Source organism: Sphaerodactylus townsendi, linkage group LG16 (genome assembly GCF_021028975.2).
Source record: "Sphaerodactylus townsendi isolate TG3544 linkage group LG16, MPM_Stown_v2.3, whole genome shotgun sequence".
Classification (NCBI taxonomy): Eukaryota; Metazoa; Chordata; class Lepidosauria; order Squamata; family Sphaerodactylidae; genus Sphaerodactylus; species Sphaerodactylus townsendi.
In genome coordinates this window covers 19,221,494-19,247,515 of record NC_059440.1, presented here as the reverse complement: position 1 = coordinate 19,247,515, position 26,022 = coordinate 19,221,494, and the positions used below count along the sequence as shown (strand labels likewise).

At 49.1% G+C, this 26,022-nt stretch overlaps 1 protein-coding gene across 3 annotated transcripts; it reads left to right on the top strand.

Moving 5' to 3' along the window:
- Positions 1-6,735: 6,735 nt before the first annotated feature.
- SMTNL2 (smoothelin like 2) lies at positions 6,736-26,021 on the top strand. 3 transcript variants are annotated; one of them, XM_048518891.1, is made up of 9 exons: positions 6,736-7,497; positions 16,686-16,794; positions 17,930-18,166; positions 19,081-19,140; positions 20,925-21,000; positions 21,625-21,795; positions 22,780-22,897; positions 23,084-23,235; positions 23,951-26,021. In XM_048518891.1, exons 1-9 carry the CDS (start codon positions 7,090-7,092, stop codon positions 24,075-24,077), a joined length of 1,458 nt encoding a protein of 485 aa, XP_048374848.1. In that variant the 5' UTR covers positions 6,736-7,089; the 3' UTR covers positions 24,078-26,021. The 3 variants fall into 3 exon arrangements, with proteins under 3 accessions (XP_048374848.1, XP_048374847.1, XP_048374849.1); XM_048518890.1 differs by having other exon boundaries at positions 16,686-16,830; XM_048518892.1 differs by having other exon boundaries at positions 6,920-7,497; positions 16,686-16,773.
- Position 26,022: the final 1 nt, after the last annotated feature.

Here is a 26,022-nt window from a genome sequence, read left to right as displayed (position 1 = left end):
AATGTGACCGCCATACTACCATAAAGTTTTTATCTCAGGGCTCCTTTTGACCACGCAGCATCTTATCTTGAATGGTTCAGGCTTCCTTGAGCACATCAAACTTTAGAAGTAAGCAGGGTTTGTCCTGGTGAGCGCTTGGATGGGAGATTATACTATGGAGTGTGTCAAGACACTCCCACACATTTGAAAACAATGTTTTCTGCACGATATTTTAATGCAACAAGACAAGGTTTAGCACTAAATCTCCCTAAACTGTAAACAGGCTCAAGTCCACGGTCAAATGTGGCTATTTTGGGAGCTTCCATCCATGATGTCTATTGTTAGCTCAGATAGAATGCAAGGGTAGCGGTACAGCGGTATGAACATTCCCCAAATGAAGGCCACCTCCACCACAGAACTCAGGGCTTCCAGGGGAGATAATGATTTTCAGGAGGTTTTCCCTCACAGCGAGGCATTTGTGGCAGAGGCCAACAAAGGTCTTTGCCAGCAGTTCAGGCAAACGGGGTCTAGGGATATGAGATGATCCGTGCAGACAGGTGGAAACTTGTGCCGCTAAACTGGCGGGTGGATATTTTGGAAGCAATTTCCACACAAACAAATGGGATTCATTTCAGTCAGAGGGTTTAGGAGGAGGATTCCTCGCTGGCTGCAATCTGAAACACATGCAGTCCCAGCATGCGCATTTACTCGGAAGGAAGTCCCACTGAATTCAACAGGACTCGTATCCAGCTAGTAGACGGATGCAGAAAGTCATCCCAGTGACCTCAAACTGAACTTGCTTCCAAATGTGTATGCCTATGAAAGGGGTGTTACAAATAGGATGAGTTAGAAGCTCCGTGTGGTAGACTGATTCTGCAGACATCTTGTAGAAAAATAGATTCCAGGCTCCAAACCTGTAGACATACAGTTCATTTAGATGAAGAACAAGATTCAAATCAAATAACACTTGAAAGTCCAGCAAGAATTCCAAGGCATAAGCTTTAGAGAGTTAAAGCTCTCTTCATCGGATAGCTTTGACTCTCAAACGCTTACATCCTGGAAATTATGTTGACCTTTTGGGTGCTATTGGACTTTAATCTTGTTCTTCCTCTGCAGACCAACAAGGCTATCAACCTGAAACGTAGGCCCCTTCCGCACATGCAGAATAATGCACTTTCAAACGTAGGTCCCTTCCGCACATGCAGAATAATGCACTTTCAATTTACTTTCACTATTGTTCGCAAGTGGATTTTGCAGAGCTACAAAGTGCATTGAAAGTGGATTGAAAATGCATTATTCTGCATGTGCGGAAGGGGCAATTACTCCCAGATGGGGGCTCATGATCTGGGGTTGCTCACTGGTCGGGGCATGGCACTTTGCCCATGCTTAGCTGCGCTCTTTTGCCATCATTCCATCACATTCCAAGCCAGAGGCCTGCCGTTGCAAAACAAGTGTTGAAGCAGAGGCTGGCCAAGGGAAGTCCGAGCCACAAAAGAGGATAGGAATTTCTAGGTAGTTAATTCCAGGCACCACACGTTGCCCAACACATATTATTTATGATTACACAGTTCCCAAGAGCAGGAGCTGAGTCTCATTCTGTCTGGGAAACACAGGCTCAAGCTTTTCTCTCCAAGGTGTCCAAACATTATGACCACTTAAAATGCATTTGGAGGATTAGTAAGCAGTCCCCTTAGAGCTTTTAAACAAGGGCAGCACTCTCAGGGGGCCTCTCTCTGGCCAATGAGAGCTGACTGAATTCACACTGGCTCCAGTTCTATGTTCCTCTGCTGATTGAATAACAGCCTGGTTTTGCTGTTCTGCCAACAGGCTCATAAAGATTCCAAGACTAGATGTCAGTTGATAGCAACTGAGGGTAAGTGCATGGGAATTGAAATAGGTTCGGGGGATTTAGGACATGCTGGATTTTCATTCCTGAGTCTCCAAAAGAAAACATTTTAGGATCAGAGCATAAAAATAAGGCAGCAAGCTCTGCCTAACAATGCCATGAATCAGTACGACGCTGATATCTGAGATTCCAGACAGTGTAAAAATAGGGCTGTAGGTGAGCCCAGCCATGCCAAAAGAGATTATTTCTTTACAAAAACGTTATGTGCACTGTTTAAAAAAAATGCTGGCATTGAAATCAAATGTGAAGTCATTTTTGGAAGCATGCGGAGTTGGAATCAATGGCTCTAGTTCCCTAATCAAGCTTCCATAGGCCAGTACTCAAGAGTTTTCTATATACAAGCTGCATACAAACACGACATGCTTTCACCATATTCTGATCTGTCAGCTTTATCTGCTGAACTGAGGAAAATACTTCTGCACATTCACAGCGTAATGCATAGCACTGACTGGCTAGTGGTCGTTGTGTAGATACTCTTGTCCCCAAAGCAATTTTGCAACGTTATGAGACCAGTCTGGGCATGTTTAAATGACTAGATGTTTAGTTACGCAAATGTGCATGTGGCATGTTTACAAACAAAGAAGGCCAATATCCAATCAAAAGCATGGGTATAGATAAAACTTAATTGCTAGTCACAGACACTTCTGTTTGGCAGGATGAACCTGGAATTTGCCCCCAATGGTTTGTGCCTTAAAGCACTGCAGAATAGTAAGCTGCAGTACTGCAGTCCAAACTCTGCTCATGACGTGAGTTCGATCCCAATGGCAGTCAGTTTTAGGTAGCCGGCTCAAGGTTGACTCAGCCTTCTGTCCTTCTGAGGTTGGTAAAGTGTAGATGGCTGGGAAAGGCAATGACAAACCACCCCATCATGACCCAGTGCTTGCACAGGGGACTCCCTTTTGAACCTTAACGCATCTCTGGTGGGTGCCTGAAGGTGAAATCCTGGGCAACCCAATTAAACAATGCCAGATCTAACACAACTTCTTGTGGAACCCCACTGCTTACTCCCCCGCCCCCCCATTGTGAGAACCAACCATTTATTTTGCTTCCTCTCATTTCCCGATGAGGGGGAGGGGAAGTGTTTCTCGGCTAGATTTAAAGCACCATCTATCCTGTAGCTCCAGTGTTGTAGAAATGCAATTTATCTTTCACTAAAGTACCGGTACTTTCTAGATCCAAGGTTTGGGGGGTGGGGAGGAGTACTCACCTGTACTGAATACCTGCATCTTTTCTGGGGAAACTAACTTCTAAGGGGGAAACTGGCGCAAATCAGGGTAACCTTATACATGAATACTGGCACGAGAAAGAAAAAAAAACTAAAAAGGACTCTCTAGATCTTTGCAATAAGAATACAAGCATTTGCAATTCATACCCAAAAATACATACAATACTTCCAGCTGGAAAGGCACAGACGGTTCCAATTTCTAGGGGCCACTTTGCCTGAAAATGACCCTGTGTCAAAACCTATTTGAGGAATTTTGTCCAAAACCCACAGCTCAGAGCCTATTTATTTATTTACTTATTGACTTATTTGCCATTCTGGCAAAAGAAAAAGCAAGGCTGTTGTGACGGAGAGGCAAGGAGGCTGAATTACTTCTAAGGGGAAGGTGTAACCCCTGTGTCAGAATGGGATGACCCAGAAAGGGGTGGAGTCTGAAATGAAGTAGAATGCTGCAGAACTCATGAGGTTGGAGGAAGCGAGACTACCAGGCTGGGACCTTGATTGATTTTATTAAGCCCTTAACACCTTGTTTAAGGGTTTTTGTGTATGTAAATGGTGAGAGTTTTCTGGGAACCTTCATCATCTTGAAGCCCATTCACCAAGCCTCAGAAGTCTTCAAAACCAACCACCAGCAAAGAAGAATTGGACTTGGCAATATCAGTAGACTGTAAATAAGGACTTGAAAATGCAAACTTAACAGGACTGCAAAGTGTAAATGTTAAATGTTTTAAAAGTGTTATTTGTTAAGTAAAGTAAACTGTTTTGTTTAAATTTGGTTCTTTGCAACTCCTTCCAAGTACTGCCCCACAGAACCCACAAGCTGAGGTTACAAAGGCACGGTGCTGCCACCAGACATTTGTATCTGTCCTAATTCACAAAAGCTACAATACCCAATTAAGATAAATGTCTCTTCTCCCTACTGATAAGAAAGACTGAAAGAGCAGTAACTCTTGCCTGTGATTTCCTTAAAGAAATGAAAAGTTTTTTGTATTGTCGAAGGCTTTCATGGCTGGATTCAACTGGTTGTTGTGGGTTTTCCGGGCTGTGTGGCTGTGGTCTGGTAGATCTTGTTCCTAATGTTTCGCCAGCAACATTTCGCCAGCATCTACCAGACCACGACCACACAGCCTGGAAAACCCACAATAACCAGCAAAGTTTGTGTTGTTGTTGTTGTTGTTTTAAAAAAAGGAATAAAGAATGAAAGGCCACTGTGATCCAGTTCACATAGTGTGGAGGGCATAGGAGAAATGATGGTCTCGGAGTTCAAGTATCTTTCAATCCATCAATGATGTCTTCTTTCTGGTCTCAGACTGATTCCAATGCAGCTTTCTGAGGAACTGGGCTCTGACTCATAAAAGCTCACTTTGAAATAAACATTGACAATCTGTAATGTATCCCTGGGCTTTTGTCTTATTTTGGTTCACACCTGCTGGACAATGAGGTGACAGAAATGGGCTACATCGCTTTGGGCTGTAGGAGGGGGAATCACGTTTCAGAACACTACACTGTATGAAGATCTCTCTGCAGACAGAAAGCTATCCCAGCAAGCAGCCTTTCTCCCAGCGATGCTAGTTTTCTGTTGGCAGAGAGGGACATTCAAAGATGAAACCCACTGTATGCGTTTGGCAGTGGTGTGATCCATTTTACCTCTTCCACACTGAGGGGCATACTGTCTAGTACCATCTCATTCTCTCTTTAGGTAAGGGGTATCAAAAACAAGGCCGTTTAGGGATTGCCAAAGCAGTTCACACCACTGTTATGGAATTGTAGTTAGGGCCATGCTATTCCCTATTACTATGTATGACTGTGAAAGCTGGATAATGAAGAAAGCTAACAGGAAGTAGATTCCTTTGAATTGTGGTATTGGAACAGAGTGTTAAAGATGCTGGGGACCACTAAAAAAACACCCCAAAACAAATATGGGTTCTAGCTCAAATCAAGGCTGAACTGTCTAGAAGCTAAAACGACTAAACTGAGTACCGAATTTTGCATTATGAGAAGAGTCACTGGAAAAGACAACAATGCTAGGAAAAGTTGAAAGCAGTAAAAAAAAAAGCAAGTTACAAGACAGAGTGACTTGATAAAGGACGTCTCAGGCCCCTTCCGCACATGCAGAATAATGCACTTTCAATTCACTTTCCATGCCCTTTGCCACTGTGCGGAATAGCAAAATCCACTTGCAAACAATTGTGAAAGTGGATTGAAAGTGCAAGACCTGAACAAGGCTGTTGACGATAGAGGACAGGGCGTTTCGGAGGACATTGATTCAGAGGGTCGCCATGAATTGGAAGTGACTTGAAAACATACACATTCAGGGCTTGATCGCTGAGGACTGGAAGCAGAAAGGTTGTTGCCTGCCAGAGCAAAATACCATGTGCAAACAGGTCTACTTGCCTGCCATAGCTGCAGGAGCCCCGGTGTCTAATTGGAATTATTATATGGGTGTTAAATTATGGGTGGAGCCGCATGTCTCAGAGGATAAGCGAGCGTGGCCTGCTATGCTTTGGCAGCCTTCCTGTTTCTCGAGAAAGCTGCTTTGTTTCCATCCCAGTTTGGCTCCGCTAAATCCCCTGCCCCAAGGAGCATCCGAGAGAACCAGTGTGGTGCGGTTAAGGTGCTAGATTAGGATCTGGGAAATCCAGGTTTGAATCCCCAGTCTGCCATGGAAACCTGCTGGGTGTTCTCGGGCCAGTCACACACGCTCCAGCCTCGACCCTGGCAAGTGTTGGGATGGGAAATGGCAAACTACCGACCTCCCAAAGTCTCTTTGCCTTGAACACCCTGCAGGGTTGTCATAAGCCAGCTGTGAATGGAGGGCAAAAAAAAAAAGGGAACACTTGTGATTTCCACCTTCACATCCGTTTTTGATCACTGTAGTCTAAAATGCAGTAAACAAGGATAGTATAACCAGTTCAATATTCTGTACAGTGCTTCAGACCCCGTTTGCCAGAGCATCAGCCTAAGAACCACTGGAACAATTTCCCTGTTAAGGAGACAGTGTTGAAACCCTCCCCTCCAAGTTCTCCGGGGTAACCTTGCCCATTCTTGGTGTAACTGAGGTCTACCCTGCAGGGCTGTTGTGAAAACCTCAAGGCACTCCCCCTCCCCGCTTAAGAGGCCAAATGCAGGTTTTGTGTTCTAACCAACCATTACCTGCAAAGTAAAGCATCACCCCAACCAAAGATGCATAAGCCAAGCCACGTGTGCCGCCTGTCCCAACCTTGCCCATTCTTGGTGTACCAGAGGTCTACCCTGCCGGGCTGTTGTGAGAACTTCAAGGCATCCTCTGCTTAAGAGGCTAAAGGCAGGTTTTGGCTAATAACCAAACCTTACCTGTAAAGTCAAGCATCATCACCCCAGCCCCCCCCCCCCCCACCGAAGATGCGTGAAAGGCCAACCCAGACGCGCTGCCTGTTCTGTTCCCACTGTTTGCATGCAACTCCAGGCGGGTCGTATTGACACCCCTCGACGCTCCCAGGACCCCGGGCCGCCTCTTCCTCTCCCCGCCCCCGCCCCCCAAGGGAGCGATAAGGGCTGTTTGCTTTGGCAGCGCGCCCCGGCAGCGCAGGAAAGAAAGCCCAGGGACGCTGCTCTCCCCTCTCCATCCGCGTTCCTCCCCCGAGGTCTGCGAAGTAGCAGCCGGGCAAGCCCCCTCGTCGAGGGTCTGCTGCGGCGCCTTCGCTCGCTTCTCTCCCCACCCCCCAGCCAGGCGCTGGAGCCGCAGCTGCCTCCCTCCCTCCCTCCCGCGCCCTCCCACTTACCCCCCCCCCCCCGCCGCCCAGCCGTCTATAAAAAGCAAAGTCCGGCTTGGCAGACAGAGACGCCAGCGAAGGGGCCCGGGCGAGCCAGGCGCAGCATTGTTGGACGTGCGATCCCTGGAGGCTGCTCGAGCCGATCCACAGCGGGGGGCTCCGGAGGGCGGGACCGGAGGGGCCGATTTGGTGGGCAAGCGGGTGAGGGGCGCCCCCTCGGACGGGCCACCATGGACCTGAGCACGGCGCGGCCGTCGGCCGGCGACCTCGCCGACCTCACCAGCCAGGACGCGCAGACGGTGTGCGAGGCGCTGGGCCGCTACGAGGAGACGCTGCGCGGCGCCGTCCGGGAGATCCACGTGGACATCCAGGTGTTCAAGAGCGGCGTGGACCGGCAGGTGGCCGAGGTGCTGCGCCTGGCCAGCCCCCTGGCCCACACCGTGGCCGAGCTGCAGCAGGAGAACCGGCTCTTGCGGGCGCAGGTGGAGCGCCTGGCCAGGCAGGTGGACGCCCTCCGCGGCGCCGCCGGGCTGAGCGACGACGGGACGGGCGAGCTGGGCGGCGCGCCCCCGGGCCGGCTGAGCGGCGGCGCCCGGTTCTCCAGCCACGCCCGCCTGGCCTTGTCGACCAAGAGCCAGGTAAGAGGCAGCCCCCGACCTGGTCTGTGAAGGGCAGCCACGAGGCCCGGGGCTCGGCCCCTTCCGCGTCCCCGTCCCCGCCCTGCTGCCAGCCAAGGAGACCCCCGCAGACTCTTCGCTTCGGCTCCCTTCTTTGCAATCGGTCGATCAGAACCTGCTGGCATTTCTGGCGGGGTTTTTAGATTGTTTGATTAGATTGTGAAACGGGGTTTTTGTTGCATCGCCTCTGCAAGCAGCCCGCAGTTGCAACTTGCAAGGTGCTCTAGCAGTGAGCGAAAGGATGGGAATCGAGTGGGTTGCAGAGACAGGGCAGCCGCTGCCGGGCGGGGGTCTCGGGGTGGGGGTCCGAGCAGAAGCGGGCCTCCGTGGCAGAGCCGGTTGCAAGCCTGGGAGAATCGAGGGGCGGCTGCTGGGGAGCTCTGCAGGGGCGGCTTTCTCTTCTTCCTCTACCCTCGCCCCCCGCCGCCGCCGCCGCCGCCGCCGCCTCCCAAACCGGCCCGCCTGCCGTGCAAGGCGCTTGTTTGCATTGTGGAGCCGCTGCTGGATAGAGAGGGGGGTGGGGAGAAGGACTCCCCCCCCACACACACCCGGTGCCTATTAAAGACCATCGGGGGGCTACAAAAGGCAGAGGCGGGGTTCGCTCTCTGTACGCCCCCACGTTCAGAGGCCCGGGCTGAACTCTCGTTCAGAAAACCTTAGCTGGGGGCGGGGGCCTTATTTGCCTGGCTTGGTGGAAAACTTTGGGGGGAGGTGAAGGAAAAAGGAGGCGTTGACCCTTCCCTTGCTGGGAACAAAGAGGAGAGGGAGGCTTTTGCTCAGCCTGAAAGCAAAGGTCAGGTCAGGGGAATCTGCCTTAGTCTCTTATCTGAGTAAAATGCCACGTTTGAAACCCCCCCCCCCCCATTTTAAGAGACAAGTTTCAGACGCGCCCTGGAGCGTGTGCAGAACATGTCCCTGTGGTTGCTGAATAACAGAATCAGCCCCCTTTTCTTTGGGCCGAGATCTTGGGTGGATGGGGGTGGCCTGAGGCACCGCTCCGAAACCCTGGTGCCACCCTGGAGAAGTTAAACCATTGAGAAGAGCTGCTTCCATCTTGTAACTTGACCGGCTTGCTGGAGCTGATCGGTCTGCAGGTGCCTTCCCAGAATGCCTTTGCCTGCGGCGTGGTGGGGAAGGGAAGGCGTTGGTTTGAACCTAACTCTGGCCTACTTGGGTGCTGTAAGGCTTATTGAGAGGAAGTATCTTTCAATCCTACAGCATTCCCCTTGGAAAAGATTCTTGGAGTTGGGTTGAGCGGAAACATCGTCCGTTTCTGGTGCCAGGGATATAGCAAAGGAGACTGCATCTGAGCATGTGCAGAATCAACCTTCCTATCCATGAAACAGACCTCAGTGGTCCCCACCAGTCGCAGATGGGAAAGGCTGGTTCTCTTGTGGAGCTTTGAAACACAGACGTTTATTGGAGGAGATTTTGACAGTCTGGGCTCATAGAGAGCTTCTTCTTGACATCGAGCTTTGGCCCAGGATGAGATCTTTGGCTGATGGAAGGGTCACATTTGATGCATGGCCCCAGATAGAATCAAGTTAGCTAGCTACAGTCAAGGAAGGGCACTCTGCACATGCTCAGATTCTCCTCCCTTTTTTAATTTATTCAAGGACTCTAAAACAGATCGGCCCCTTTTAAAAGAAGACACGGGGAAGGTATTTTTGCTCCTGTTTCAAGGCATGGAAACGCGGGAGCTGTGCTCGGATTTTGACTAGTATAGGAATCAAGAGGCTTGGGGGGTGGGGAGAGACAAGGCCAATTTTAGGGACAAACAACTTCATCAGCCTCTTTAAATAGACGACTGAGTGTCTGGCCCAGGTGTTGTGTTCCAGTTTTTTACGGAGCTACACTCTCCTCGAAGCAGCTGAGAGTTACCCAACCTGGGTAGCTGAGAGAGCCACGCAGTTCCCTCTGGGAGATCAGTTTGTTCTCTTGGAGAGCATGTGCCAACCCTTCCTACATTGAAGGCTGGGGGATGCGAGTATTAACATCTTGCCAACAGATTGCATATATTGGGCACTCTTTTGACACATCCAACAGATCCTTGGGGCCAGAAAGTTGGTTTTGTTCAACCCCGGAAACGGTATGCAGAGATATGAAGCCAGGGCTTATTTCTGCTGCCTTAGAGACCAGGACACCAGAGTCATGGGGTCAAGGGGCAGGAAAAGAGATTCCACTTAAACATTAGGAAGAATTTCCTGACTGTCAGGGCTGTTCGACAGTGGAATTCACTGTCTCGGAGAGTGGTGGAGTCTCCTTCTTCGCAGTTTTTAAGGCTGGATGAACATATGAGTGCTTTGATTGTGTGTTCCTGCATGGTGGGAGTTGGACAATAGCCTCTGTGGTCTCTTCCAACTCTATGATTCTTTGAATGGGCAGTACGGATGTAGGGAGAGTGCTGCAGGGCTGATAAAAGGGCCCAGCTATTCCCAGCATCCTGACCATCAAGGTACTTCTGGGAAATTCAAAGGGCAGGACATGAAAGTGCTAGCCACCTTCTTTTTATTATCTCCCGAAGCTGGGATCCAGTGGTAGACTGTTTCTGAGCAGGGGCTTGTCTTACGCTGTCCTGGTGGATAGTTGTTGATATCATTGTCTTTGCGCTCCAAAACTGTCTCACGCTCTTTTCAAAGCCATCTAAGCTAGCGACCGCACTCACATCCTGCATAAACAAACTCCGTATGTTAGTTAGGCATGGACTTCCTGGAGTTGTTTTGGTTCTGTGAAACTGACGGCCCTAAAAAAACCAAAGATGTCACCACGCACAACTTTAGGGGATGTTGCAAACACCAAAGTCTGTTTGGGTCACTACCTATTTGGCTTTTGGTCAGCATGCACGTTTGAGGCAGGGGGTTTCTTTCTAGACTAGCATAAATACGGCCGGGTCCCCTCCCCGTTGAAGCAGATGATAAGTGAGGGTGAGAACGAGATACTGCCCCACCAGTAGCTATTAGGGAAAGGGAAAGATAGTCGCCTGTGCAAGCACCCGTAGTGTGACATAATATCACAACACTTACTAGGCAGACTGCGTTTCCCATTACCACTTCCAGTTGTCCACACTTTTCTCATCGGCAAACTTATTTTACCGATCTCAGAAGGAGAGAAGGCTGAGTTGACCTTGAGTTAGCTATGTGAAACTGATTTCCCGTCAGGACTGAACTCGGGTCATGAGCGTTGACTTTATTATCATGGGGCTCCTTCTTTGTAGCCGTTCGCTGCATAATTAACCAGAGATGATAACCCTTATACTGATATAAAAAGAGGTGACTCGGGAGTCCCTGTTCTTGCCAGGACAGCTGACTCTGTCTCTTGTAGGTCTCTTGAACCTGGATCCAGTCCAGATGCATGGTTATACATCTGGTAGAGCACAGCTAACAATGCAAACAGGCCCTTGGTAGCAGCTGTGCCACCAGGATTTGTTGAAAGGCCTCAGTTGCGCTGTAAGCAAGCACTGCAAATGCTTTCCAAAACCAAACAAATGCCTTGTAGGACCCGCTCCAGCCTTTTTTCATTTGGTTGCATTTGGGGTTATATTTAGGGCTCCCTGTTCCCCTTGTCTGGACCTGTGGGGTTACCTCAGCTTGTCCCAATAAGCCTTGCAGACGGACAGTCCTCTAGCATGGGCTCTGCAGTCTAGACAGCTGGTTTCTCACCACCAGTACAGGACTGGAAGGTATGTTTGGGGTGGGGGTGGGGGGAATACTCTCAATTGTGCCTGATCAGCAGCAGGGGTGGTGGAGGGGAGGGTGCTGGACAGATCTCATCTGAGTCGTCGAGCAGCATCTGCTGCTTTTGCGCCGCCAGCCTCTAAATCCAGGTCAGCGTCCACTTCTTGGCGCAGCTTGCGTCTCCGTTTATATATCTCCATAACCAGAGCGTTCCCTTTACCCCCGTCCCCCCTCCCCCAAGCAGCTGCTGCTCCTAACTCCTCGATGGTAGGAAACCGGCACGGCTGTTTGAGTTCAAGTGAAGGCAGCGTGCCGGTGGTGTGGTGTGTTCCAGGCGGCTTTCGCTCAGAGCTGTCATGACTACTTAGCAGTCACGTCATCCCGGCAGCTGGGCCTCCCAACCGCTCCGGGGACAGGGGAGAAGAGCGCTTGCAGCTGGAGTTGTCTTAAACTGCCATCAGGCTCCACCACGGCCGGCATTTCCATCATGAAGATGAATCGCTTTTGTGCAGAGCGGCGCTGGCTTGTATCACGCCGAGCAGCTGCAGCTTGGCTCTCGCGCAGGGGTCTGGGTTTTGTTTCCCGCATCCGCTGCAGCGTTGGTGATCCCGAGTGGGTTTCTGGTGGTCAGAGCTTGCCAGGGCTTTGCTGCGAGGGCTGAATATGAGCCCTGTGGCCTCATCATGTAACGGGACACGTGCCATGTTTGGAGTGGTAGCGAAACCTTTTGTCCCGGACTGAAAAAAAGGTCAGGCTGACTTGGAAACTCAGGACACGTGACGGCAGAGCCAGCCCTGTTCTCCTCAAGCTCCTTCAAGATGGGGTCACACTAGTTGGTAATGGTTAACAGTCTGCGGGGGCCTTCTGACATCATCCAAGACTCCCTTTGGTGTTTCTGTTTCCATCAAGGGATGGGACAGAGATGGGGAAACAGTTGGCTTGGATCTTGCTTGTTTTTTCTTTCCTGCCTAGCCTTAAGATTGTTTCTTTGGGATGACATCACTTGGGAACTGAATTCAGACCAGGTCAAGTCTGGCTGGCTGCTGTCAGCTCTGGCGTTGTGGCTTCTGTGATAGCCCCCCCGTCCCACTTGTATCCCAAGCAAGAAAGGCTACTCAAGGGTTCAGTATCTGACGATTGCTCTTGCATGTGCAGAAGCCAGTAGTCCATTTTATGATAACAGCTTTGAGTCCGCTCTTCTCGGCATGCATCTGTTGACAGTATGGAAAGCATCTCCAGGGACAGTTGGGAGCCTGGTTTCCGGACTGTATGATCGTAGATTCTAGCAGCATTCTCTCCTGACAGCATTTCATCTGTGGCTGGCATCTTCAGAGGATCTGATAGTGAAGATGCCAGCCACAGATGCAGGTGAAACGTCAAGAGAGAATGCTTCTAGAACACGACCATACAACCCGGAAACCACACAGCACCCAATGATTCCGGCCGTGAAAGCCTTCGACAATACATTCCAGTAACTGTCCTGTCCTTGTTTTGCCAGAACCCACTAACACCCCACCCCCTCTGCTTTTCTTATCCCGGATATGAAGAGAAAGTTCTACCATGCTTGGAAATCCTTTTTGCATCTTCTACTTTGGGGGTTGAATCCTATAAACAGAATCTCGAACAAAGACCTCTGGGTTGGATTCGAACTGTAGGAGTGCAGATATTTGGTGCATTCTTCTTTTTTCTGCATTCCTTTCTGACCCATGCAATCTAGATTCAGGGAGCTGCAAGACCTTATGAATCGATTGCTGCTTCCAGATCAGATAACTTCAATGGTGGCAGGGGAAAGGGCTGTTAAGTTACAGCTGCATGATGGTGACCTGAAGGGTTTTCAAGGCAAGAGAAGAGATGACTATGCAAAGGACTAATTGGCAGCATCTACGATGTTTTGAGGTCATGTCCCTCTGACGAAAGAGAGAGCAAAAAGTGATTATGACCCCTCACTAGTGAGGTGCCTCATAAGAACATAAGAACTAGCCTGCTGGATCAGACCAGAGTCCATCTAGTCTAGCACTCTGCTACTCGCAGTGGCCCACCAGGTGCCTTTGGGAGCTCACATGCAGGAGGTGAAAGCAATGGCCTTCTGCTGCTCCTCCTCCAGAGCACCTGGTCTGCTAAGGCATTTGCAATCTGAGATCAAGGAGGATCAAGATTGGTAGCCATAGATCGACTTCTCCATAAATATGTCCAAGCCCTTTTTAAAGCTATCCAGGTTAGTGGCCATCACCACCACCAGTGGCAGCATATTCCAAACACCAATCACACGTTGCGTGAAGAAGTGTTTCCTTTTATTAGTCCTAATTCTTCCCCCCAGCATTTTCAATGAATGCCTCAACCTGGATAGTCCAGGCGAGCCTAACCTTATCAAATCTTGGAAGCTAAGCAGGGTTGGCCCTGGTTAGTTCTTGGATGGGAGACCATCAATGACGTCACAAACACAGGTAAATCACCACTTCCGCTGCAAATCAGCAGAACCACTTTTCCTGAACATGATCATGGTGAGAAAATTGTTCATTTGAACACAACAAAGTGAGAAAGCTTCCACTGAGGCTACTCTGGTTATGTCTGTATACAGACCCAGGTACATAACTGACCTCTTTCCTGACCACTATTGGTGGAGAAACTGGACTTTTGATAGCACCATGTGACTGACTCCCAAAAGTCCTCGGATGTGTCCATCAACAGCAGACCCCATTCCACTCAATCTGCAGTTCCATTTGTTTAGAGGCGAATGAAAGCCATATTTGCAAATCAAAGCGTTACATTGGTGTGGACTTTTTTAAATTAACATCTGGCCGAGGCTGCCTGTTGACTGCTGGGAACCAGAAACACCGTCAGTGCCTGTTCCGTACAGATAATCCAGGATGCTCGACAGTCACAGAGGAGCAGCTGTGTTTTCATTTTGGCAAGAAAGAAATCGAGCGCTGGATCGGTGGGGCCGATTGGATTGTTTAAGCTTGGTGTTTGCTGTGATAGCTCCTTGACAAGAGACCTTCCTGCTATGGATTTCTGTGTGTGTTCATTAGTCTGAGAAGTCCTTTGCTGGCGGGGATCCCCGAGGCCTGATCTCGAACAAACAAAATTGTCAATAAGACCGTTCCCTCTCCTAAAAGCAGAGGCTAGAATCCTGGTTGACAAACCGTCAGACAACAGTTCCCTCTGGGGCCCCCCGCACGTTCGGAAAAATACGCAGAAGAAGCTTAATTTAGAATAGGTATGCTGCTAATATGCCCCAGGGAAACTCAGTTCCTTGGAATGTTGTACTGCTTTCAGCAACCCAGTCTGCAAACCTTTGCTTTGGTGGCAAGCAGTCACCACACAGTTTGTCGCTCCAGTATACAAAGCCAAGTCATCCTGGTGCTGTCAAGAGCATTTGCTTGGCATGTAGAAGAAGAGGAGCTTGGATGTATACCCCCTTTTTTCTTCTGTAAAGAGACTCAAAGGGGCTTACAAAACTCCTTTCCCTTCCTCTCTGAGGTAGGTGGGGTTGAAAGAGTTCCAAAGAACTGTGACTGACCCAAGGTCACCCAGCAGGAATGTAGTCGTGGGGAAACACATCTGGTTCACCAGATAAGAGTCTGCTGCTCGTGTGTAGGAGCTACCCTGTTTCCCCGAATATAAGACATCCCCGGGAAATAAGACGTAGTAGAGGTTTTGCGAAAGTGTGAAATATAAGGCATCCCCCAAAAGTAAGACGTAGCAAAGTTTTTGTTTGGAAGCATGTCCGACGAACAGAACACAGAAAAATAAGACATCCCCTGAAAATAAGACATAGTGCATCTTTGGGAGCAAAAATTAATATAAGACACTGTCTTATTTTCGGGGAAACACGATAGGAATCAAACCCGATTCTCCAGATTAGAGAACAACCACTATATTACACTGCATTGTTTTCCAATTTGAAATGGTCTTAGGGAGCCACTCTCAGCCTGTTTCGGTAAACTTACACATAGAGACCATCAGTAAACATAAGTTTCCCAAATGATACAAATAGCAGCTCTGTGGGGCCATTTCTAAGTCAGGAAAACAGTGTGGGAAGAAGGTTTGCGGTCCTGATCTAACAATGCGTCTGGGGGTTTGAATTTCAACCAGGAACACCTGCAACATGTCTGCTTGGTGGGGCCCAGGGTAGATCTCAGAAGAGTATATGGTGTAGTGAATTCCAGCGTGTGATCATTGGCAAACTTGTATAGTAAGAGCCTTATTATAAATCAGTGAATAGCAGATGCATTGATTCCACCCCTGGAGAGAGTTCACAGAGCCCCCTGCCTTTCCGAGTTGCAGAGTCTTAAAATGGGACGAGGGCAAGAAGCCTGAGCGTTCTTCCTCTCCTGCGGTGATTGTACACAGATCTACTGTGGGGTTCTCACGCTGTATATTTTTAACATGTTCTAAATGATATATTTAGACCCTGCCTGTGACCCATTCAGTTCTCCACACAGTTTCCAACAACAACAAAGGAAGCGCACATTTACATCAATAGTCACTAAAATCAAAATTCTCGTTAAAAAAAATCAAGACAGACGCACAGCAGCTAAGTTCGTAATTCAATAACTGGAAAGAATAGTTAAAAGATGACATGATGGAGAATGCTGTCAAGTCACACCCCATTTTTATTGACCCTGTGGGGTTTCCTAGGCAAGAGAGGAGCAGAGGTGGTTTGCCATTGCCTTAGATTTCCTTGGCGGTCTCCCATACAAATACTAACCAGGACTCACCCTGCTTAGCTCCTGAGATCTGATAAAATCAAAAACAAGGTATTTCCTTGCTGCCAACAACCTTCCTGGTTCTGTGTATCACTGAAGGGAACGAAGTCCACAACTGGGTGTCGCATCAGAAGATTGATCTCTTTGTGCAAGGTTTCTTTTCTAAGGACTAAAGTAGAAGGACCTTATTGGTTTGGAAGAAAAGTGTGTTTAAGCTTAGCATCCACCAGTGGCGTAGCGCCAAGGGGACAGGGGTGTGTGCAATGCACCAGGAGCACGCCCCTGCAGAGGCTTATGGGGGCGGGGTATTCCTGGGGCTTGGAGGGGCGTGGGGCGCACTCACGCACCAGGCGCAGTCCCCCCCTTTCTCCGTCCCTGTCATCCACTCCACTGAGGGATACGATTTCTGTACTGGATTCTGAACTGATGCTTAAGTGGTGAACTGTGCCATGCATTCTCATCTCCTTACATACAAGAGGTGGTGGATCAGGACAGGCGTTTTGGACGCAAAAGGTCTTTTGTTCCTAGTGGAGCACCACTGCTAGTCTGAGTAAGCAGTATTGGAGCTGATCAGGCAATTTAGTGTATTTGTTGCATGGATGAACATCTCCAAACAGAGGCTGCTTGAATAAACAACATAGACCTGGGTGTCTCTGCTGGTTGAATCTTTTGCTGCCTGATAGTTTTCATTCTGCATAATCAATATATTCAATCTTCATCCCCCCCCGCCCCCCCCCTTCTCATGTTCTGTTATCCCTTTTTCCAGAGTTTGGACTTGGAGGATCAGAATGACTCGGAGAGCAAGAACGTTTCTGATTTCCCCATAATTGAAAACGGACATCAACCATTAGGAAGTAAGACGAAAAACTCTTCAGGTGAAATGGACAGGCTTTCTGAACCCTTGAATTGGGGTGGGTCCCAGACTTGAGAACATCAATACAATCTTTGCAGTGATGAAACAACTTGGCTCGTAAATGTTATTGCAAGGTTCCTCCCAAGCGCGGGGTGCAGGATACCGCTCTGTCACCATGCTTTCTCTGATCCCCACTTCTGTTCTGAAGAGGAGATCGCAATTGGTGGCTTCCTATATTGTTGTTTGGGATTTTGAATGTTTATCACACCTTCCTTTGACTTTAAAATCAAGGTATACATTTCCCAAATGGCCACTTGGCACACTACCTGTATTGCTTAATAAACCCTGTTCAAAGGAGAGCCATAATGCTCGCCAGGTTTAATTTTATGCCTTCTGCCTTGTTACATGGCAGATTTAATAAGCAAGAAAAGGCTAAAAGATTGTGCCCATGTAACGATGGCTCAGTTGAATCTCTGGCCCACCAATTACTTCACTGTCTCAGATTCAAGGAAATCAGATCCAAGTATGTGAATCTCACTCCTTTACATTTACCCGATCTCCCCAATTTATTTAGATTACACTACTTGTTGGACAACCCTGATCCTTCTCTCTGTAGGATAGTGGCAGACTTTCTTCTGGAAATTACTAAATGCCAGTAGATTTCCTTCGTCCTAACATGTATATCCTGTATTGTATATGCTTTTTAATCTGTTTTTATTATTGTTGTACTGCTGTCTATGCCAATAAAGGCTTGCTTAAAAACATTTCCCAAACCTCTCAGAAAGTTAATGAAAAGTTTTTAAAAGGCCACAACTAGGGTTTTTTTTCTGTTGTATTGTAAACACGAAGCAAAAGGCCATTCAAATGTGAGAAAGTGGCCCTTCTTTTCTGTGGCTCGCAGTTGAATTCCTGAACTGGAAAATGTCATGTGTGAAGAAAGCGACTCTTGCAAGTCGGGATGGAGTTTTTGTGCCGCTTTGCTGCTGTGTTTTCCACAAATGTTCATAAACGGCGACATTGTAGCAGAAGACAAATGCAAAAAAAAAAAAGAAAGAAGTGAAACAGAACCTTTAAAAATAAATGTAGAGTGAATGTAGAGCACAGTCAGGCGCTGGATTCTCACATGTCTCCCTACTGGCTTTGTTTTTAATTTTCAGGCCTGGCGAAGCTTGCTCCGGAACCAGCCTCACCTCTTCGCTCGCCTAACGCGCCCCCTGAGGCACACGCTCCAGCTGTGAGCTCACGGATGCCGCACCTTCCGGTTACCTCGGTAACCAGAGTATCAGAAACTTTTTCAGGAGAAACCTCTGGGGAGCCGACCGCCCCGAGCGTCCCTGGCGGGCAGCAGAACAAAAGCCACAGTGAAGCAGTGTCGAAAACGTCAAATCAAGCAGGTGAAAAGGCAAGGGGCCCCCAAAGGGAGAGTCAAACAGGTGTAATCCTGGTTCGTTGCAACCCGCCCCCTGCCCCCCCCAGAAGCTTTCTGATCTCTCTCCTTGACAAGGAGTTGGTACATTCTTAGGTATGGGGGTAATTTCCCCTTTGATGTTCCCAGGCAGTATTACAGTGTGATCCCAAGTGGAGTTGCATCTTTATAAATCTATTGCAAATGAGTTGGTTTAGGATGGTGTAACTCTGCTCTAGGCAGTAGTGTTAGTGTAACAAACTGAACAAGTACAGCTGCAGCGGGAGGGGATTTCCACACCTCATTTTCTCAATAAACTAAATCCAAAAAACTACTGGAGGGGATTAGAAATTAGATCCGATGTCGTCAGGGCTTTGCTGTAGAGAGGAAAAGGTAGCCTCTGGAGAAATTTGAAAGGACAGGGTTTTTGCATTATGGAACTGCTGATGGGAAAAGCCAGGCCTGTAGGCTGATGTCTGTAAAAGTGAGGCTATATTTAAGGGACAATATTATCTAGGCACACTTTGTCCACAAGGTGCCAGCCGGAATGGTCCCACAATCCCTCCGCTGGTGGCATAACTGAGGAACCGCTCCCAAATGCTTGTTGGATATTGTTTGCTCATGCAGTGCCTTCTTCAGCAACCAATTTGCTGCACCCCAAACCACCTACCTCTGAGACAATTATTTGCTGCAGTGTGGGGCAGTATCCTGACAGTAGGTCAGAGGAGTGTGGGATGCAAATGAAAGTACTACCCTGCTTGAGGGCCAGCTGGAAAGGTCCGCCCAGGAGAAAAGTTGCATGTGTTAGAATTCTGTTTTGTACCAAAATCTCAAATTTACACACTTGAACAAAATTTTAAACACACTGGGAAGTTAGTTACTTTTCCTGTTCCCTACCCACAGTGAGTGCTGTGAAAAGCTGGAGTTCAAGCTCTGTTCGGACAAGCGCCTCCATCACCTCAGGTAAGATTATTTGTTTTGCTCCCCCTTTCATGGCCCTCCAAAATGCTGTTTCCAGGGCTGCATCTTGGCGACGAATGCATGTACTAGTCTGGAGGAAGGGCCAAAGGGACCAGTGATTTTTGCAGTGATTTTAGATTTTTGCCAACATCCATTTCTTTATGCTGTTTATCTTCTACTTTCTCCAGCGTTGAATGCAGCTATCTTGCAAATATGTAAAGTCATTCTTCTTAATCACTAAAACGAGCTGATTCAGATGAGCTGTGAATAAACCTGACCACCTTGCAGCGATTTTAGATGTTTAAGAAGTCAGCTAGCAGCCTGGTAGTCCAGCCTATCCTGATCGCGTCAGATCTCAGAAGCTAAGCAGGGTCAGTCCTGGTTAGTGCTTGGATGGGAGACCACCGAGGAAGCGTAGGGTTGCTGTGGAGAGGCAGATACTGCCAAACCACCTCTGCTCATCTCTTGCCTTGAAAACTCCATGGTCTTGGGTTGGTGGTGACTTGATGGCAAATTATTATTATTAGGGACTCTGCTCAAAGTAGCTGGCTGTCCTTCAACACACCAAATTTATGAGTTCAGTCAAAAACTGCAACATAAACAACCCTCTGCCGGGCACCTTTGCTCAAACAGAATAGATGCCAGTCCAAGCTGAAGGAGGGAGAGTCCTCAGATTGGGCACCATTATTGAGATGCTCCTAGCCTTGGTCACCACTGCCTGCTTCCTCTCCAAGGGGGCCCCACCCAGAGAAGGCTCTTTGTACAATGTTGTAACAGACAGGCTGGTTCATACTGCAGGAAATGGTGTTGAACCTAAAAAGTTGACCAACACTTTGTGCTGTGCCCAAAACCATAACTGTCTTTTAGTACAGGAGTGGTAATGATCACTACAGCATGTCTCTATCAGCAATGTGGCGAGACCATCTGGTGTCCCCGAAGTCTTCTAAGGCAGCCCCACACAGAGCGCGTTACAGCAGTCAGGCCTCAATGTGACCTCAGTGTGGGTTGCTGTAGCCAGGTCATGTCTTTCCAGGATAGGTTGCAGTTGTTTAGCTGGTGAAGTTGTTGGCTTTGAGACACAGGTGTTACTCAGCTGTCCAAAGTTAGAGACAACTATAAAAGCACCTCCAAGCTGTGTAGGTATTCATAAGGTGGGAAATCTCCCACTTTACAGCACCTCCAAACTGGAAGAGCCAGATTTTTGCACAAGCATTTAGGGCAGCTGTTCCAAAACCACAGCAGAAAAACTTCTGGCCAAGGGCAACCACATGTCCCTCTAGGAATTTGTTAGGCTGACCTAAGCTATACATGGGCCTGCCCTCCTACATAGAAGAAGAAGAGTTTGGATTTATATCCTCCCTTTCTCTCCTGTAGGAGACTCAAAGGGGCTTACAATCTCCTTACCCTTCCCCCCTCACAACAAACACCCTGTGAGGTGGGTGGGGCTGAGAGAGCTCAGAAGAACTGCGACTAGCCCAAGGTCACCCAGCTGGCGTGTGTGGGAGTGCACAGGCTAATGTGAATTCCCCAGATAAGCCTTCACAACTCAAGCGGCAGAGCTGGGAATCAAACCCGGTTCCTCCAGATAAGAGTGCACCTGCTCTTAGCCACTACGCCACTGCTGCTCCCTGGTTCCACTGTCAGTGAATGAATGATTTAATCTAGTCTAAAACCACCATCTCAGAAGTTCCATTGCAAACTTTACAGCACATAGCAATATCCAGAAGCAGAGTCCCCCAAGGACACGGCGGGAGGGAACTCATTCCTTTCTTTTGTTTCTTGTGCAGAAAAATTCTCTTCCGTCACAAAGTCCATGTCGGCTGTGAGCTACGGAGTGACTGGTGGAACCCAAGCTAGTGAGAGGTGAGCCTTCTTGGATGGGCAAGTAGCAGCTTCTGTGGGGGCTGGAATTGTCTGAACCTTAATGCAGGCTTGTATGCACACATGTAACCTTCTCCTTTTATGCGACTTCTGTAAAGCCAGAGGCGGAGCTACCAGAGGGGGGAAGAAAATCGGTGCGTGTTGCACTGGGTACGTGCCCGGGGGTGGGGGGGAGAGAAAATCGCGCCCCCCTTCTGCTCCCCCGTGGCACCCCCCCTTACCTTAATGAAACAGTGCAGGCTGGACTTTTGTGGGTATTTCATCAGTCTGAGAAGTCCTATGCTTAATACCCGTCCCTTCAGACTGAAAATGGCCGGATGGGAACTACACTTCCCAGGAGACCTTGTGAGCCCCAGGTCTCATGGGAAGTGTAGTTCCCAGCAGGCCGTTTTTAGCCTGAAGGGAACAGGCCGCTTTTCCCAACTGAACTAAGGAAAGGGGCGGGGCAGGGAGGCAGGGCGCCATGGAGGTCGGGGGCAGAAAACACTGAGTGTGCATTGGCGCACTCTGGCCCAGCTATGCCTCTGTGTAAAGCACTCTAAGATCTTCTGCCGCTGCTTTGTTTTCCTGGAAGTTTTGTTGATTTTTTAATCATTTTTTGTACAGCGTGACCGCCAGCCAGCAGGACACAGTCCCCAAATCCCATTCCTCGCCTCCGACGGCCCACCGGCCAGTGGAAAAACGGAGAGAGTTGGTGAGGTCTCAGACGTTGCCTCGCACTTCGGGAACACAGGCCAGGAAGGCGCTTTTTGAGAAGTTTGACCAGGACCGTGGAAAGTATGTGGCTTCTGGGAGTCTTAAATTGGGGGTGGCGTGGAAGGTTCTGAGAGCGGCATGGAGTTTGGGGCAGAACTGCACAATGGTAGAGGGTGGGGGCAAGTTTGTGAGAGCATTCCCTGGTACAACCACCACCACCACCACACAGTTTTCGTAGTCATTTGGATAAGTCCAGGATCAGAGCTTGTGTGTTTCCACTATTTGGTATAGTGTAAATGCTGGAGTAAGACTAGGGAATTTAGGTCTCCAGTTGACCATAGAGGTCACAGAGTGACCTTGGGCCCTTCTTTGCAGTCTAACCTACCTCATAGCGTTGTGAGCATAAAATGGAGGAGGGGAGAAATGGAACATAAACAGGAAGAGGAATGGCAAGATAAAAAAATGTGATGAATAATAACTCTTGCAAACTATGTAAGCAAAGCCAAACTTCCTTAAAAGACGGGCTGGTAATCTCCTGTTCTGCACCAAGGCCAGTGCAAACCAAACACACGTGCATACCACAACATAGCCTCAGTGTGAATAGTTTAGCACATCAGCAAGCCACAGCTAGAGGTATTTGGAGGTTTTTTGTTTTGTTTTTGCCAGAATAGGGAGATGTAGTTTGAGGCCAGGCTAGCTGGCAAAAGGAAAGAGGCGTTGTGTGGTTATCCTGACAGATGTCAAGAGATATCCAGAAGTGGAGAAAGAACAGAAGCAGAAGATACCCCCAAGGCGGGCGGACACTTCCGCAGGGTCCCTGTGCCAGAGGCATCCATGGTTATGTCGGGAACTGAAGGACGGCCAGCTGGACACTTGTGAACAAACACAGCTGTGCTGTTGACATCTAGTCCCAGCTGAAGACTCCCAGGGCTGTTCCTTCTGTCCCTTCCTCACAATGACCTTTTCTTATGCAAGCCGAAGTACTGGGGAGCAGAAGAGAGAACGTGCATCACGGGAATAGGCAATGCTTGCACTCTGACCTTCCTTTCTACTGCTTATGTCTAGGGGCAAAGGGGAGGTCAGGCCTAAGCTGAAACGGTCGCAGAGCTTTGGGGTTGCCAGCGCAAGCAGCATCAAGCAGATCCTCTTGGAATGGTGCCGCTCCAAAACCATTGGCTACAAGGTAGAGAATCCCCTGGCCTGTTTCCTGCTAGGCCTCCTGCTCGAGACTTCATGGGAATGGAGGTGGGGGTAGAGCTCCGCAGCATCTGCCCTGCGCAGTTTCAGGGCAGGGCGCCTTCCCAGTGGGATCGGCAACCTTTCATTTGGTCGGAGTAATCATGCTTGACCTCCCCCTGCCTTTTCACAGCATATCGACCTGCAGAACTTCTCGTCCAGCTGGAGCGACGGGATGGCTTTTTGCGCCCTCGTCCACTCATTTTTCCCTGAAGCGTTTGATTACAACGCTCTCGACCCTGCCAAGCACAAGGAGAACTTTGAAACGGCGTTCACCACGGCAGAGTGAGTATTCCATCGCCCTTGCGGAGATAGCCGGCTGGCCAGCTGGTTTACGGCAAATTCCCAGGGGGTCACATCAGCAAAGCAAAAACAGAGTGTGAAACCAAGCTCATAAAACCCCTTTTTCAAAAGGGGGCATTTAGTGCATTCTTGTGGAGTCTATGTGTGGTTTTGGAATGTTGAAAATGGGAGGTGGGAACCACCGCTAGGAGGCTCCCATTGGAGGGCTGGGGCTAGTCACAGAATGTTGGGAGGTTCCAAGCCATGTATTTTCTTGTGATGGAGGCGGTTCTTTCTCAATGTGTGCTCCTGGATAGGTGAGCTTCCTGGATTCTTCTGAGCACCTCCTGTTCCCATGAGGTAGAGGAAGGACAGGAATGGCTCATTCCAGTGCTTTGGGAAAGGAGCAAATAGGCACTAGGAAATGCATTGGCAGGTGTCATGGTGCCGTTGGGGATTGCTGATTTGTAGCATGCTGGTTTGATTTGTTGCATACTGTTAGGGGTTGCTGATTTATAGCATATTGTTGGGGATTGCTGATTTGTAGCATACAGGTGCCATTGGGAAATGGGATGAAATAAGGCTCCAAGGAAACCCTCTTACGGTGGCGTCCTTGTAGACAGCCTGTCTAATCAAGCTCCCCTCCTTTGCAAATTACCCAGTTTCTCTCTGGACCTGCCGCGTATGGCTGCCACTGACCAGTTACCTCCTTTTGTAGGAAAATGGCCAATTGTGACCGCCTGATAGAAGTGGAGGACATGATGGTGATGGGCCGCAAGCCGGACCCCATGTGCGTCTTTACCTACGTGCAGTCCCTCTACAACCACCTCCGCCGATTTGAATGAAGCCGGGAAGGTCCTCCTCCGCCCCGAGAGGACTGTGACGGTGAGGACGGGGCTCGTTCCTCTTGTTCCCGGCGCTTGCTGTTGCTCCGCCGCTTGTGTCGCTGACATGACAGCCACAGGGGAGGCTCCCATATGGCTGGACGCCGGTACTAGCCGACGGGAAGTCAGGCGCACGGCTCCAGGGCTGGTCAAAGCAGGATCTCCAGAACCAGAACCGATCCATTCTCTGAAATGGATTCCAATAAGCAAACTGAGTGGATGCTGAATAGAAGCTGAATGGGGTCTGCTGAACCTGGCAGCTTCAGTTCTCTGACTAGGGAACAGGACCGTTTCCTAATCCTCTTTCTTACGTAGCAAAGCAGGGAGAGCTGGCTGCACAGGGGAGCCCTCATTATGTTGGACAGGGACAAGCACAACTGCATGCTGAAGTTCCTGGAAGTTGCTCTGCCGTGTGCCAAAAACTGCCTCTTGGAGCATTACAAAGACTCACAACCGGCCATTGAATCCTCACTTCCATGCCAGGGAAGTGTTCCTTGAGACTAGCTATTGACAAAATGGGTTACAAAATGCAAACAGGGAGGGTGTTGCATGTCAGGCAAAAAATCCTTGCCCCAAGCTGGGCTTGCTGATGAATTACATCCCCTCCCCTCCGCTGCTTTCAGGAATGAGCAGTTGGTTTGTTGGTGGAGTCGTCCCTCACTTTGTAAGTGTCTGGGGGGGAGGGAGCACGCTAGCTTACTCCCTTTCAGACACACTAAACTTGGAAGGTGCAAGGAAGCTATCAACAGCCCATATCCCAATGCACAGGAAGCCCTACCTGCCCTTCTGTGCAGCTATAACCTGCGCTTTGAAAAACCCAAGCAGAAAGACACAGATTTGCTCTCTGAATAAATTATGCCAATCAAACAATATGTTATGAAAATAAGCAACCCTGCTTATGCTAGCTGCAGGGAGGAATAAAAAGCTAAGCAGTCTTTTGAACTCACCCCCTGCCCCACCAAATTGGGAATTCTGTTCTGACTCCTGCAGCTTTACCTTTTGACCTTTCCCATGTTCACCTCCATAGCCACAAGGACTAGAGGTGTAGAGGTTTATCCAGAGTGGAGGTTCTGTATCTCTCGATTTCTGCATTAGAAAGACTGTGATTGCGCGGTGCCACCAGAGCGGGCAGAAAACAGGGGCTTGTTTTCCACTTTGCCACACAGCCCAGCCTACCAAAGACCCTATAAAGAACGGGGTGCACCATTTTCAGTCACCCGTAATCCAAACCACGCAGGTGATGGGAAAGGCTGCAAACTTTTGCCCCTAATTTCAGATTGGGGTGGGGAGGATGACTAATCAATGAGGGAAAGGATTCCGGTGCTCTTTCGGAAATGTTGAAGTGGCAGCTTTTGTTGCACGTGTTCCACAGCTGGGATTCAGACTGGGAGAGGTTTGGCTGCCGTGGCTGTAAAGTGCTGGAGTGTTCCATACGCCTCCTTTGGTGCCCAAGCATGCCCCTTTTCCAGCCGTGATTCCAGCAGGACACTGTGCCCAGCCCAGGTTGCTCTGCCAAGCACTGCTGGGCTGGGCAGGGCTCTGCCAGAGGCTTTGGATGAAATCTGTACATCAGCGTGCTGCAATATCAGGCTAAGATCACGTTACCTGCTTTGCAGCTTTGAAAGCAGCCCTAATGGCACAGGTGGGCAGAGGGGGGTGCTTGTGGGCCTGGGAATCTCTGGCTATTAGCCCATGTGCAACATGTTCGAAGAAAACCAGGCCCAATCCCACTGTCGTTTGAGCCAGGTGGGCAAAGGTGCTCCCTGAGAAGCCAGCCAAGCTTGCTCAGGCTACCAGGAGCCATTCCTGAGTTTTGGCTCCGTGTTTCGTTGCTGTTATTTATAAACCGAAACGACTTCTGGTTCTGTACCGAGGGCCATTTCTAATAAAAAGTTATCAAAGACAG